Here is a 16,743-nt window from a genome sequence, read left to right as displayed (position 1 = left end):
TACTTATGACCTCATATATATCATGTTGACCTTAAAATATGAATTACTATTGAAATCATCATATTTTCAGAATGGATGGTGTCAGGGCTTTCTTTCACGTGTATATTCCTTGAGAAAAGACCTTTATTCTGGACACCAAGATTTTACGAAACTCTTAGCCTTGGGGTTTGACCTACCTTGAAAGTCTTTAATCTTGGTTTTGAGCCGCCTTACAGTGCACCACCGTTTCAAAAAGTGAAAAATTTAACTTAGAAAAAGGGGATCAAACTGGGAATGATTTTTTTAAACTATTTCCTTTATCCATAAAAATAGAAAACTTCAAGTTGTAAAAGAATTTAATATAACAAAAACAAATTTCATACATGTAATTTGAACAGGTTTTAAATATAGATTGATTGACTAATGCTTTCAGCTGACTAGACTAAGCTCGTATAGGCTTATTGTGTACCATCCTCGATAATCTAGACATCCTCTTTATGTTGTTCTGCTGGCAGTAAGGTAGTTCTAGATTTATTATAGACTGATGTCCATTTTTTCTAATACTTTGTCCATTATAAAAATGTCTTTGGTTACTAGCTAATTCAAAAGCTGACTTAGGACGAGTATATGGAACTTCCACTCGTTCTAGTCGCCGAGATATAGAGTTCAGTTCTATATTTTTGCCATTGTTAATTTTATTGTTTCTTGCAGATTTCACCCTCGCGAGCGGCCACACAGATTTATATCCCGAATGTTTCAATGACATTTCTGGATTTTCAGGGTAACCCATATCCTCCATATGAAGAGACTGGGATAGATCTACAATGTTCATGAGTCCGTTGTTGTTTTCGTCCACTTCCGGTGTTTTCATGGATTGTCTCATTCTAGAACTTAATACAGGTGCGGTTCTAGGTCTTCTAGTTAAACTCCTGCTGTAGCTAGAGAAATTTTCCTTTTGGTCGGTAGTCATCAGGAGTTTCATGTTTATATGAGAACACACTTGGCCATTTGCGTTTGTTTTTATTGGAGGTTGACGCGATGTTTCATTGGCTTCTCGAATTGCGTTCATGTCTATCGTTGGTTCTGTATTTTGCCGTTTTAGAATGCCCTGTTCCAGTCTTTTAATCGTCTGTATTTTACTTGCTGACTTACAACGTTGTAGTTGTCTTACTGGGAAACCATTATTGTACTTTACGAATAGCGGTGCCGTTTCATACATACTATACTGCGTCACAGACACATCATTTTGCAAATCGTCGTCAGTTCCAATTTCACAATAACCATGACGCGAATCAAAGTTCTGAGTATAGTAGATTTGTCTGTCGCTCATGCTGCCTGTAAACCTGTTATTTTTGATTGGCTCTTCGTCATCAGAAAGAGCCATGCTATCCAATTCTTCAGACAAATTCAAATCACTGATGTCTGCAGAACTATGAATGGCTCTTTCATGAATACTACCGAGTCGGCTCCGAGCAGACGACAATCGACTTTTTCCTGACTGCAGACGACTCCTAGCTGATGACGTCCTTCCAGACGGTAAATCATCCGTGAACTCTCCGAACTCGTGTTCCGACTCATCGTCAATGATTGTCACGTCCTCCGGTATACTGCGGACACTTGGTGTTCCTGACACGGGGCGAGACGAGGCAGGTCGCTTTCCAGAATCTACATCTTTTTCACCTTCGTTTTCTGTTATGGATTCTAGGTGCTTCACAGTAACTGAAATAACCCCAGAACCTGGTCTGTTTGAATCATTATTTGAGTTCGCTTCAACTTCGCCTCGGAGCTCAGCGGCCCGTCTTTCTCTTGCCTCTTTCCTCCTCTTGGCATCTTCTTCCAGTCGTCGCGCTATTTCCTCCTCCTTTTTCCTCTTTTCTTCTGCTTTTCTTTTTTCTTCTTCTTCACGTTTCCTTTCTTCTTCCTTCTTTCTTTCCTCCTCCTTTTTCCTCTCTTCTTCTTTCTTCCTCTCCTCTTCTTTCCTTTGCTCCTCTTTCTTCTTGTCCTCGCCAACTTTGAGTATTGTCGTGTATCCCATTAACATGCTTTTCATCCTCCTGTCTCTCCTGGCTTTTTCTTCCGGAGTTAGTGCGGACTTTTTAGGTTCCTCTTTATTCTCTTCTTCTTTCTTTTCCTCCTGATTTTCTTCCTCTCCTTCTTTCTTTTCCTCCTGATTTTCTTCCTCTCCTTCTTTCTTTTCCTCCGTCGTTTCCTCTTTCTTTGGTTCCTCTCGCACCGGTTCTTCGATTGGTTCACCAGTGTCTCCGAGTAGAAATATTCTAAAATCTGTTTATGAAAGTAAGAATTCTTAATAAGAATGTGTTTTAATTCAACATTGTATTTTTCAATACTGAGCTGAAAATTTAATACACAATGAAGCGCATTGAAGTGGTAAAATTTTCCATTTGGACGAAACGTTCTGAGTCATGTTTCAAACGTCAATTATAACATAACGACACGCCCATTTCTTAGCAACGAGAAAGGAATATTCGTCGTAATGTTTTAAATAAATAAAACGAGGACACTACACTTTCCGCCAAAAAACAACACGAGTTATACTGTTTTTCAAAATGAAAGAGTTGTGTATATATGGAGTTAAAATTTACACGCATTGCACACGAATTTGTACATAATTATGATTTTATCATGTTTATTGGATGTGTTTCGGTAATGAAGACCGTCAATTTCATTGGCTATTATATTTACGAGAATACCTGTTTTACAGGTATTCGATTGAAACATTTGAACAGATTATTTTCCTCTCTAAAGAAATGGGCGTAGCATAAAAATAGCTCAAAAGTTTAATAGAAAATACCACTTCAATGCGCTTCATTGTAATTCAGTTGCATTACAAGTCGATACTAAGACGGCAGTTTACTTTATTTTACATACAGAATTTACGTATAGAATCTGGACATACCCCTATAATTGATTTGCCCGTCGTTGTCTAGATCTGCCGTCTTTATGAGTTCGCCGATCTCCTCGTCCGTTAACATTTCCCCCAGCCCCATCATCAGGTCGTAGATGTCAGTCGTGGTGATGACGCCATCAGCGTCCTTGTCAATCAGACTGAAGGCGGATTTTAGATCCTCCTCAAAATCCTCCCCCGTCACCTGCCGTCTCTGCTCGATCACCTTATCGTCCCACTCCAACTCATTGATGTTTCCGTAGGCTGAAAGGCAGAATAGAGAGGTCTTACATTAGTATGACATGCTGAAAAACAAAAAACAAAATATATACTAGTAACTTTGATAGGTTTCTGTAATAAAAGGTTCAAATTATCAATCGCTTTTATTTTATTTTTTATTTAGATCACACTCGCCTTTATGTCTTAAGTCACAATATACATGTAGATTACATTCTAAGTACTTGTATATAACCGCTGAAGATAGAAAAAATTCAAGCATCTTTAATTTGATAGTTTAATGTTGGCCTACAGATTATTGGGGCAAATCATTCGATTTTGCACCTGTTGAATATTATACATTTATAATGAATTTAAATGAATCACTCCGTCTATTTTACATTATAACGAAGTGATCTGCATGATCTTGTTACAGCTGTTAAATAACTCTCTGTATCGATGTCACGAATCTCTCGGGACTGGGGGTACCTATCAATGAATTTAACGATATTTTAGCGAAAACTTTTTATAAAATGTATTACCCATATGTGCCTTGTATAATCGTTCTTGCATAGTATAAAATCTACATTACCCCCACTTTGCTGGAAACACGATATAAATAGTTTTAGTTTTATTCGTAAAAAAAATTCATATTGCATCAATTAATACCAAAAAATTTAAAATCTTAAATTAAATCGTCAAATTTACGAAATAAAGAGATATTTAAAATGCCATTGCGGGGGACGTCTACGTCTAAATGGTTATAAGCCTTCTTGCTGTGAATAGCTTGTAAAAGACTTTTTTCTTTTCACGTCTTTACATGTTTTGATTCTGCTATTTTGATACTTGACTTTAAAGTGATCCTTTTTTCTTTCTTTTGTCAGATAATGTCACATACAGACCTCCATGAGAGGATTTTTTAGCCGGAGAATTATGTTTCAGATCGTCAAGGATGGTTTAATAACAATGACTATTCGTGACAAATAGCATTTTTCTTAGTTTGTGTCAGAGGATGGAGCAAGTGCATGTACACTAAAATCTCTGATTAATTCATGTAAAACTTTTTATTATCTTTTAAATATATCAGACGTGATCTTCTATCTGTTCAAAATTTTGGATTTTACTGATCTAAATTCAGCAAGATTATTCATAGTATATAAAAAAGTGAAATTCTACATTGTAATAGAAGTATTATAGAAAACCCCAACTATCTAAGAGGCTGTCCTGATGCTATTTAAAGAAAAAGACAATATGTTGTCTTTGCAGGCCGACCTATTCATAGAAATAGACACTTCCTGTCTATACAGGCTGTCCTGATCATATAAAGAAATAGACACTGTCTATACAGGCAGTCCTTATCATATAAAGAAATAGACACTGTCTATACAGGCCGTCCTAATCATATAAAGAAATAGACAATGTCTATACAGGCCGTCCCAATCATATAAAGAAATAGACACTTATTGTCTATACAGGCCGTCTTAATCATATAAAGAAATAGAAACTTCCTGTCTATATAGGCCATCCTAATCATATAAAGAAATAGACACTTCCTGTCTATACGGGCCATCCTTATCATATAAATAGACATTTATTGTCAATACAGGTCGTCATAATCATATAAAGAAATAGACACTTATTGTCTATACAGGTCGTCATATTCATGTAAAGAAATAGACACTTCCTGTCTATATAGGCCATCCTAATCATATAAAGAAATAGACACTGTCTATACAGGCCGTCCTAATCATATAAAGAAATAGACACTTTCTGTCTATATAGGCCGTCCAAATCATATAAAGAAATAGATACTTATTGTCTATATAGGCCGTCTTAATCATATAAAGAAATAGACACTTCCTGTCTATATAGGCCGTCCTAATCATACGTGTATAAAGAAATAGACACTTCCTGTCTATATAGGCCGTCCTAATCATATAAAGAAATAGACACTTATTGTCTATACTGGCCGTCCTAATCATATAAAGAAATAGACACTTCCTGTTTCTAGAGGGCGTTCTATTTTTATTAATAGACTAAATGTACTTACTGTCTATACAGGCAGTCCTAATCATATCCATGATGGGTTCATCGTTTGGGTTCAGTTCCAGGGTTTTCATCAGGGGGAATATGTTATCTACATTGATGTTGATTTCTCCGTTTACGGTGACCAACTCAAACGCCGTCTTGATGGCTGTTCACAAAAAAGAAAAGAACAAAATGTACGTGTAAAATCAATAATATACATCTAATCTTCTTAGAGTCGGAAAAATGACTGGGATTTCTTATATAGAGCAAAGAAGGATAGAAGCAAAGAATCAAAAGAGAAATCGATTTTATTTTCATTAAATTTCGATGGTTTTATGTTCTGGAATGTCTTCTTTGAGTTTTCTGATTTTTCATTATTACTCTTACTGCATATGATGAAAAGAAAGAAGTTCGATTTTCTCGTGTCAGGGAACATCGAACGTGTTTTCTTGGGGCTCTTTCATTAGTCTTTTTACAACCTTTGCATAAGATTTTCTGTTATTATCCCGAATTTTATGAACAAGATCAAGATTATTAGAAGCATGGAAGGATGTTACGTTCTGCAGTTCAAGATGGACGTTTCCCTCTCATTGTAAAGAGACAACGGATTTTTTCTTTTTTTGTTTGTCTTCAAGATTTAAATGTTGGAAGTTTCAAGAGCAAAAATAATATGATATATTTATCAGCGTTTTTTTTTTAAACCAATTTTATTTCAAATTTATTAACAGTCAAATGACAAAGTATATCGTTCTTTTATAAACATATACAATATTGTCTTAAAAAGCAGCATGCATACAATCACAAAGGTTAAGTTTTATGTCAAAAAATAGCATTTTGCTTAAATTATAGTAGAGATACTGTAACATGGAATCTTGTCTAATGTGTAGAATTAACCGACAGAGAATGGAAGTCTTCTAACACCAGTCATAGTGTTAAACTATTTTACCTATCTGCACCTACATAATAAATTGACAGGGAATCTTTATCTCTATTGGTGTTACTACGTTATCAAAGACACCAAAAAACGGATCAATGTATTTGTGTTAGGGTTTTCTGACACCTTATGAGAGCTAACATGGAAATCCTTAGAGACATACCAGAGATCTAACGCGGTCAATATCAAGCAATCGTTCTCAAAAGGAAAGTCAGTTCTCTCTAGTACAAGTCAAGATTATTTTTAACAAGAGTCGATTTTAATCTCTTTGAAAAACACTGTGGAGTGTTTCAAAGTCTGTTTGTTGTAAGTTTGACATTCAGTCATCTTCTTCAATATTTCAAAAGCAAACAAACTTTGTTACATGTACGTACTTCTTTCTAATGGTTGAGTTCAGCATTGATATTTTTGAACCGTGTACTGTAAAGTCCTCAATAAGATGTTGTCTTTTACTATGAAACCCTATCATTATGCATGAACATGTAATTATAGATGATACAATAGTCCTTTAACTAGTAATAACACTAGGCTACAGTGTAAATTCAACTTCTTTGCAGGTATGATTTGTCTCGTTAAAATACAGTAAGTCCTAAAACTTTTGGCACCAATAAAAAATACAATGTTCAAATATGAAATAGTTAAAAAGAATCGCTAGGTTTTTTAGGGAAATAAAAATTAAAAGAATTCCAAGAATATAAACTGGTTCCCTACCGTCGAGGACGACCTGTCTGAAGGCTTCCTGTGGGTCCACCTCCTCCTCCACCACCGTCTGCTTGCTGACGTCATTTTCAGCCTGTGGAGAAAACCGAGATGTCATTTCGGATATTACATATTAAATTCACTTCATTGTCAACATCAGTCTTGTACACATTACGGTGCCTTTTCAAAAGTCATCCCGTCATGGAACTTCGACGCCGTGAAACCGAAGTCCCATGCTCAACATGACAAGAACCCTCTCTATTCCTGTCGGTAGTTTGGTCCAGATTTTGTGCAAAATATACCGGATGTAATATCCTTATATTCCAATACAGAATCAATAAACTTCTTTGAGAGCAATTTTCAAAACTCTCGTGACTCTAATTCTCACTTCCTTTGGGCCTTCGTTAAATACTACCCCTTTGATTTTTTCCCCTCTTCGGGAGTAATTTGTTCATACGTAATCCAAATACTAAACAGTTTTTAGGGGAATAACAAGCGCCTTCGTTAAATAATCGATGCTTGTAAAAACAGAATTTAAATTCCTCAGAGCAAATGATCTTTCATCTGAATAGGTAATCTTCTACCATACTGAAATATCAGACTGCGGTTCTTATAAAAGACCATCCCCCAATGATGCAGAGGAACCATTGGTGGACGGGAATATGTAAAAGTTTTCATCCAAAAGATGGAAAAGTTTTGTGTCAACATGCACAGAATGACATTTGAGCTTTATTTTTGACAAATTTCGTTTGTCGCTTTTTCATTAATTTAAAAGTCCAGGTGATCAAACAACAAATTGAATCCATCAACTTTACGGCAATGCCAAACTGTTAAACAGTTTCAGGGACAAATTGATTTTATTTAAATCCTTAAATTCTTTTGACTTTCTTTGTTATTTAAGTCAAATAGAGATTTTTTTTCACTCACCATTACATGTTATAAATCTACCTAAACAGAGAATACAGTTGACTGTTCCACTATAAAGGTGGAATGTCCGAACACGACGGATATCGGGTATGTTTTATGATTATAAATTAAGACTGACCACATTGTTTTATAGTCCTCATTAAATACTTTGTTCTAAAATCATAAAACTGGAATCAACAAACTCCATTGACCTCGCTCTCGTAAGGAGAAAAGAAGATATATTATAGTGCACCAACGTTGACCCTCATTGTATTTGTGTCCCTTTGGTAAATTCATAAAATAAATTTTATAATCGAGATTACAAACATTATGTTCTCGAACCTCGACTCATCAAATCACGAACTATATGATACAGTCAATAGTACCTTCTATTCTCTAACTTCAAACACCATTTACGATGAGATTTGCACGGTGGGTAAGTACTACTTCTAATATTAATTTTTATAAAAAATAAATGTCATACACTAATGTGCAACATCATAATTATGTATGTTTATAGCAATGTTTTTTGGCATTGCGTTGTTGAAGGCAACATTGGCAGTGATCAAGATGCATCTCTAGTATATGTAACATTGATTGATTGATTGATTGATTGATTGATTGACTTTTTTCAATTTTCTTTTTAAAATGTGATCATTCTCCCTTGGATAAATCTTGCCTTCATGAAGTACTAAAAGACATAATCTTACTATTTTTCAGGTGTGATCAAATTCAAGCAGAAAAAATTGAGGAATTTTTTGTTATACATTAAAATCTGGATTCTTGCCATTATTTATGTGTTTGCATATCAACAAACATACCATTATTTTGGTCTGGCCTCATTATCAGACCGTCCACTGTCCTAACTGACGTTGACCAATCTCGCTAGGGGCTGACCATGCTTGTTTGTTTACGGTATTAAACTTGGCAAACCTCAGAATGATTGGCTTTTATTGGCTCCGTGATTTGATAATGGCGTTAGATACAATAGACTTAAGGGCGTTTAATTTCCGATGAAAAGTGACTTGGGGATCTTTAAATTACTAATTATGATATCTTAGTTTGTTTACCAAACTGTCTTATGAAACCTCTGAAAATTACACAATACAATAGAAAATGTCTAAAGCCAAAAGCACAAGATCAAATTTGTGTAAACAAATGTCTATGCGCTATTTGAAAAGAATAAAATATGAGCATGTTTTGATGTGATTTTAATTATTAATAACGAGGTATACGTTGACGTTTTCAGAAATACTTTATACCATAGATCTTTTCAGCTGCAAATCACAGGCGATTAGTGCTTGTAATCGTGCATTTAAAAATTCCTCAACAAATCTCTATATACAACAAGAAAGCATCCTTCATTTAAACTCCTTGACGTGAGAGAGCTGTATGTTTAATTACTTATTAAAGAGTAGGAATTTGGAACACTTTTTACGGTATTGAAGCCGTCACTGCTAGCCTCATTAGTCTTCAATGGAACGTTACGATCCCATGTCATGTCTGTTGACTAGTGCTTTGTATAGATACGTCTCAATTTTTTTAATTTATTTTTATCAAATGTAAATTTGACCCATATAAGAAATTCGTCACTTATGCGGAAACATCCATTCATCCTTTCTTTTTTAATGCTTTAAGCTTATGCTGTTCATTTTTCCATTGACAACTCTGTATTACAGTTTGTTATTTAATTCAGAATTCTATTTCATTTCAATGAAAAAAAAACTTTTAAACCCGTGTTTTTCTTTTCATGAATAATAAATATTAAAAATATTTTTTTTTATTATAAAAGTACATATATTTTATGAACGGTATGGAATCTTCCCGGTATTGACGATTGCAAATTCTCTACGGAATTACATATAGTGAATCATAAAACTACAATAATAATACAAATATTGCACTTTAAAATTGAAGAAAGGGTGCAGATAATTCAATGACATCGCACCACCCCCTCCATCTCAACTTTTTACAGCAGTCTTCACGATATTGAGACTACCTTTCAGTAATTTTTTTTTTATAAACTGAAAATTGTCCTTCAAATTAAATTTGAAGCCCAGTTCAAACTTGAGATTTTAAAGTAAAGGCGAAATGAACAATGGAAGGAATAAGTGCAGAATGTATACAAAATGCCAAACAAAGATAAAAAACGATTACAAGCAAGTGTTAGCATGTAGAGTAAAGTTTGGGTTTTTTCATCAGAATTAATGAAGAAGGTTATTGTTAGAGAGTAAAATCATATGTCATGAAGATGGCTCTTATTTCGGTATGTTTTGTCATAAAATTACAATAATGAAGGTGGCGATGGCTTGAGAACAAGAAAGGTTTAATCTGCCAAATAATAAACTCTTTCTCTCTCTATTTGAATTCCAATAACATTTTGCATTTGTCATTGAATCCCCTTCCAGCTTCTATTTATTTCCACAAAACAAAACCAGGAATTGATGCCGCTGTCCTGACAGCAGACGCTGGTCATAAACAACATCATATTCAATAAAAGACAAAATAATGCAAAAAGTTAGGCTTTGTAATTAGAAACCCTTAAGTGGTGCCAAATAGAGTAACAAAAAGGAAAAAACAGACAACCATTGTTTATAAATCGACCATTTAATTCAATGGCGAATTCCTCATTGATTTGACCAAGGGTATTTATCGAGACATCCACTTTTCCCAAGCAATTGTAAGAGGAATAGTTTTTAAGTGAAAAAGTCTTATGACAAAACTCCAGGAATAAAGCTTATTCAAATAAGGGATCAATGATAGTTGTTACGTTTAGATGTATTCTCTTACGTCAAAACAAACAACTTGAAGATGTTTATCCCTCCTGCGAAGTCTTCATAATGTGATATTCATTGAGTTGACAGTGTTAACTTTGGAAAATTCTGCATCAATATTATATACCGTCATTCTGAGACTTATGTATGCTGCACAGATATCATATCAGTCATTCTAACACTCAAATATGCTGCGCCTATATGATACAGAGTCATGCTGACACTCAAATATGCTGCGCCTGTATGATATAGAGTCATGCTGACACTTAAACATGCTACACCGATATGATATAGAGTCGTGCTGACACTTGAATATGCTACATGTATACCGATATGATATAGAGTCATGCTGACACTTGAATATGCTATACCGATATGATATAGAGTCATGCTGACACTGAAATATACATTACCGATATGATATAGAGTCGTGCCGACACTTAAATATGCTATACCGATATGATATAGAGTCGTGCTGACACTTACATATGCTATACCCATATGATATAGAGTCATGCTGACACTTAATATGCTTCACCGAAATGATATAGAGTCACGCTGACTTAAACATGCTGTACCGATATGATATAGATATAGAGTCATGCTGACTTAAATATGCTGTATCGATATGATGTAGAGTCTTGCTGACACATATATGCTGCATTGATATCGTATGTGTCATTGTGACACATAAATATGCTACACCGATATGATATAGAACACTTAAATATGTTGCGCCGATATGATACAGAGTCGTTCTTAAGTGGTTAATCAATGTTTTTAAGATTTGTGGTCCATAACAAGGATTCAAATTTCATACATGTAAATTATATATAAAATGATCGGGGAAAATAATGTTTACAACAACATACTGTGAATATTCTAAAATATAGATAACAAAAAACATATTTAGAAAATGAATAAACCAAAAACCAGAAAATTAAGAGGATTAATGATTGTTTATATTGTATTTAGGGATTAACAAGTCCTTAATCTTTGCTTTCTCAACATGTGAATGAACCTTTGCGATATTTTTCATATCCATAATTAATTCTGCTTTATATATAAAACCGCATTAATAAGAGATTATCAAAATTACACGTATACGGATACGCACTGACATTCAAAGAAAGTCTCATTCATTTTGTTTGTCAATGGTTTTGAAATCAAATAATTTTGTACAAGCGGTTTTCTGAATTACCAGAAACGATTTGTTTTCAAAAAAAATTATTATTGTAAATAAGATTTACATTTTTTTTTTTCAAAATTCAGTTATATTTCTCTCTGATATTATATTTGATAGTATCTTTATACACCCAAACTTATTCAATATCGTACTCTTAACTGGTTAAAATTATGCTGTGGCAATACTTTTGAAGAAAAACTTACTCTTTACCCATACACTAAAGGTAAAATTAAATTCGACATTTTAATAGAGTTTAAAATTATTTATTGACAGGTAACCACACTTCATTCATTTTCCAAAATTCTTCATATACAAGCCCCGCATTTATCACGGAAACGGAATTGTTTATACTAAGAGATTTTTTCTTCTTTTGATGGTAGTCAAATTTTCCTCTTTTGATGACAGTAGTCACAAATTTTTGTGTTTCCGTTTATTTTGCTTTTTACTAATGACAGTCTTTTTAAATATATAAGCAATGCCCACAGTAACAAAGCCATAATAAATAAGTTGTTTTGTAGGGCTGGGACGATACAACTTTTTCCATATCGATACATATCACGATATTTGAGCCACGATACGATATGTATCACGATATGTTTAATTGCTTCTAAAATCTTTTTTTGCATTGAAATAAACAAATTATTTCTTTGCAAATAAGAATAATTTATTCAAAATCATTGTTTATATGTTGTAAAACAAAAATATTTTACTCAATATCTATACTTATATTTAACATTTATTGCGTGGACCTCATTTAAACCGGATGCTATGGGCAAACGACAGGCTACGCATGCATGCTGGAGAGTACACCTTAGGTAACTTGCGCCCTTGTTCGCCATTTTGGCAAATCGTGCTTTTAAATCCGCATATCGCATTTACATATTCATAGGCGGATCCGAATTTCCCTTTTATACATATACTTTTATATACAAAGTAAACTTATTTTATAGTACAAGCATTTTGAAAAGTAGGAAGAACTTGCAGTATATAGATACATGTAACTTATAAACAACTTGAATGAAAAACGTCATTTAACGACTAAATCAAGCTTTTAAAAGATAGAACAAGTTTTCACCGGCATTTGTTTTGTGCTTCAAGGCTCGCAAAATATTTTTTTTTATTTCAGCAACCCAATACCGTTTGATAGAGGTCAATATATAGCAAAGGCTTTTAATGTGTGTGAGTGTGTTGGGGGGAGGGGTGGTTCGGACAAAAAAATCTGCGTGCTACAGAGCTGTAATACACGTGAACCATCAGATCTCTATATTTCCCCTGATAGATTTCTTTCGCATAAATCCAGAACAGGTGTCAAGTCTGAGCCATTACGGGTTACATGTATCTAAATAGCCAAATATTTGAAACTGGCAAAACTAAAGGCCGCTAATCGGAGATAAAATTTAACAATTTTGCTTTGAGATTACAATCAGTCATAAGTAGGCAGATCATTGTGGAAAATGTGAACAAACCTACATAAATATTCACTACACCTAGAAAATTTCTTAATTGAATTTCGGTTAGAAAAACATATATATGGTCCACGTATTGTAGTCCTTTTTTAAAGGACATCAACTTGTTTTATATATTAAACCCCAAATGTTAAATAAACAAAGAAAAACAGAAGTAAGATTTTTTGGGCGATATTTCGATATTTTTTCAAATGTATCGATATGTGTATCGTCCTCACATATATCACGATATATCGATATCTCGATATATCGTCCCAGCCCTATTGTTTTGTTACTTTAGTTTGAAGATACTCCGACCGCATTATTACAGCATTATTACCTGTTCAGCGCCCTTGTGTCGCTTTTTGGGGTTCAGTACAGTAGATTTCCTCCTCGACTGTTTCTCCCCCGCGGCATAAGATTGTCTTCTCCCTGCCTCAGCGGGTAACTTCTTAGGTTCACCAAACAGGGAGGGTTTCCGGGGGGTAGAGGGGGTCTGGATCGAATCCCTCCTTTGCATATTCTCAAAAGCTGTAGAAGTACGGCGGGTGGTCATTGTTACACATCCAACAAGAAATAGCAGTGCTCCAGTGCCTAAGATAGCTTCGTGTAAATTCTCAAGTGCTCCTAATTCAACTTATGGTGATGCAAAATGTATAAACTTTATATAACGCTCAAGAGAGTTTATTACTCGATTATATTAATGAACATAATGCCACTTGTGCCGCGATTTACCTGTGAAAAAAGTAGTTTTGATTGAAAATGATCCCAAGACAAAACATTGCTGGACTAGAACTGTCCGTTTAAGTGGCGTCCATAGAAGACTTAATCCGCCAATGAATGTGTTGTTTTTCACCTGTTTGAACCAACTAGCCCTTGGAGCACCTGTTACAACCACTTCTTCCTTCTCTGTGTGTATGGACCAGAAGTCAAAGCTAAGTTTTATTGTTCCACCAGGTCCTATACACTGCCTTATTAGAATAAGGCAAAAATAATTCCTCTCAGTTGTTGGAGCTAATTACTCAACACAATAGGTTCATTTGGCCAAAGCCCATAAAATTATTCCGTCCTCGTTCTTTAAAATGAACGCATTCCAAACTTTCTTCTTCATTCAATTTCTACGATATAGAACATTCAATGGTTTTACTTTCAATTCATCTTCAGACCGAATTTCTCGGATGAAAGGTCAACTTCTCCAAGATGTTGGTCATTTGGTCAATTGGTTATTTGGTCAATTGGCCATTTGGCTAATTGTAGAAGGTGTCGCCCAAATTCACTGTAAATCAGCCTGTGGTGTTGACAACAAGAGATACATGTACTACTAAACTTTGGTAAGTTACCAGGACACTATTATTGTCTATCGATATTGGATCTGCTAAAACATACTATACACGTAACGCTTTGTGATCCTGTTGCTGCATAAAGCAACAATCCAAAACGGTCGAAGTACATGACAATATTTCATTCTACATATTTATATGTATCAAAATAAGCATGTACATTAAAAATCCCATGGCTTTTCTCTTTTGGTCATCTTCTATTTTTTTGCGAAAACATCTTGTCAAAAGATGTTTTCGCAAAAAGATGTTGCTGCATAAAGCCACGATCGGAAACGGTCGAAGTACATGACAATATTTCTTTCTATATATACATGTATATTCATATGTATCAAAACAAGCATGTACATTAAAAATCCCATGATCGACAATGAAAAATGCAAGAAGCATCCTGATAATTTTGCATTGACAATGTATTTTAGCCCTCTGTCGGAATCTGCGTTAATACAACTACACTTTCAAAAATCATTGAAGTTGCACGAAATGACCAATATAAGCAATAGTTTAGCAAATTTCCAGGAAACCAAGTGAAACAGACTAACAGACAACGAGAAAACCTTTTGTTCCCTCTAGATTCACGAGAATAAACCAAATTTTACATTGAATTTCATGTAAGATCGGCAAATGATATCAATTGCAAATATTGCGCTAAGATGTAAATCCAAATTAGGAAGTGTAATTCGATGGCATTGGTCTTTGTTAAGGGTATTCTTTTTGTAAATGCAAACCTTATGTACATGTTTAGGAGAATGGATTTGTTTGTTTGTGTGCCAACGGATAGAATATTTAGCTTTTCTTTGTTGATCTTAACAATTCAATGTTATCAGATCAAGGCTGTCGTTCTTGTTAACTTTAATACGATATAATTTTATATCCCTGACATGTCGAACAAATGGCAAAATAGACTTCTTCATATCGCACTTAATTAAAAATTAATTTTTACACATCACTTCATAGATGTACAAGATATCGTCTTTATCCAACACCATTTTTGAAATCATTAAAATTACATTTAATTTGATGACGAGAGAAATATAAATTGAACACAATAGTTAAACCAATGATAGGGAGATTTGAATGTGTAAGTAAATTATTCTAATCCATTCCAGTTCTTATTAAAAATTATCCTTAGTAAAATTTAACTGTCTTTGGATTATATACGAACTTGAATGTTCATTAATTATATGCCAGTATATAAGAATTATAAGAATTTATAAAAATTATTTGGTTAATCATATATTTTAAAAATCAATCAAAACAAAAGCATGCAGAAAACCCGCGGAACATGTTTTTTTTTCTTCAGAATTTCTAATGCATTTGACGGAAGTAAAAGTGAGCAAGTTCAAGACCTTTTTTATTTATTTATTTTACATATTTTCAATAATAATAAAGTCATGTTTGTTTTTCTAGTTAAGTTAAATTTAAGGACAGTCAATGGAAATTAATTTTTCCCAGTTTCCAGAATTAAATGATCGATTCCTCGAAGGATGATTTGTCCGAGAAATTCACTTTGATATTTTATATTAATTTATTTTTCCTAATATTACATGTACATATTGATCTTATTAATACACAAAACAGCTAAATTAAAGTCCCCGATATATAATCATATTTTGTACCACGTTTGGGTGTAGTTAGCATTGAATTTTCTACAAACTGAACTCAGTCTTTTCTCCATACGTATATGGGTGATGACAATTTTAAAAACTATTTTACTTTCAACACCATACATTAATTATTTGAAGTTAAAGTAATATTTATCATTCGGGATTTATTTTATAGCACTAATCATTCCCCTATAACATTTAGACCTGGCATTTTTGTTTTGAATCCGAATTGATTTTTTCAACCAAACTTATTATGATATACAAGAAAACAAGACGATGGTGTATATTGTCTGCCCAATGCCCATGGTAATCATTCCATATATTTTTTTCCTCTAGCTTTTATTAAAGTTGAGTACAAAATATTTTTTTAATGCATTTTTTTTCTATACACCCTTTAGCTTTAAAAAGAACCATACTGACCTTTTTGTCATCTGATTTCTTTTTGCCTTTCTTGGCTCCGGAGATGGAATCTTTTCTCAGCACTTTGTGGACATTTTTCACTTTCGTCCAGTGCTTATGTGAATCCGACATTTTTTCCAAAATTTCCAGAACCAGAACTTAATCCAAAACATTTACCATTATGGGCGAACACTCGTGTCTGCAAAGATGATATAAGGGAAAATTCTTGAAGTGAAGGGCGTAATTGATAACTGAAAATTAGCTAAACTTCACCCGGTTTTGATATCTCGTTTTCATGGATAAATTGGTTATTAAGATATAATGACAT

The 16,743-nt window shown here is 33.8% G+C and overlaps 1 protein-coding gene across 1 annotated transcript; it reads right to left on the bottom strand.

The window, feature by feature from the left end:
- Positions 1-317: 317 nt before the first annotated feature.
- On the bottom strand, positions 318-16,625 carry LOC134230412 (FK506-binding protein 5-like). The gene is made up of 5 exons (XM_062712232.1): positions 16,437-16,625; positions 6,774-6,855; positions 5,151-5,294; positions 2,897-3,148; positions 318-2,262 (listed from the first exon to the last, which is right to left on the bottom strand). Exons 1-5 carry the CDS (start codon positions 16,545-16,547, stop codon positions 422-424), a joined length of 2,430 nt encoding a protein of 809 aa, XP_062568216.1. The 5' UTR covers positions 16,548-16,625; the 3' UTR covers positions 318-421.
- Between the last annotated feature and the right edge of the window lie 118 nt (positions 16,626-16,743).

Source organism: Saccostrea cucullata, unplaced genomic scaffold (assembly GCF_032062105.1).
Source record: "Saccostrea cucullata isolate Sc308-1 unplaced genomic scaffold, CSIRO_AGI_Scuc_v1 ctg756, whole genome shotgun sequence".
Lineage (NCBI taxonomy): Eukaryota > Metazoa > Mollusca > Bivalvia > Ostreida > Ostreidae > Saccostrea > Saccostrea cuccullata.
This window is presented reverse-complemented; position numbering and strand designations above follow the sequence as displayed.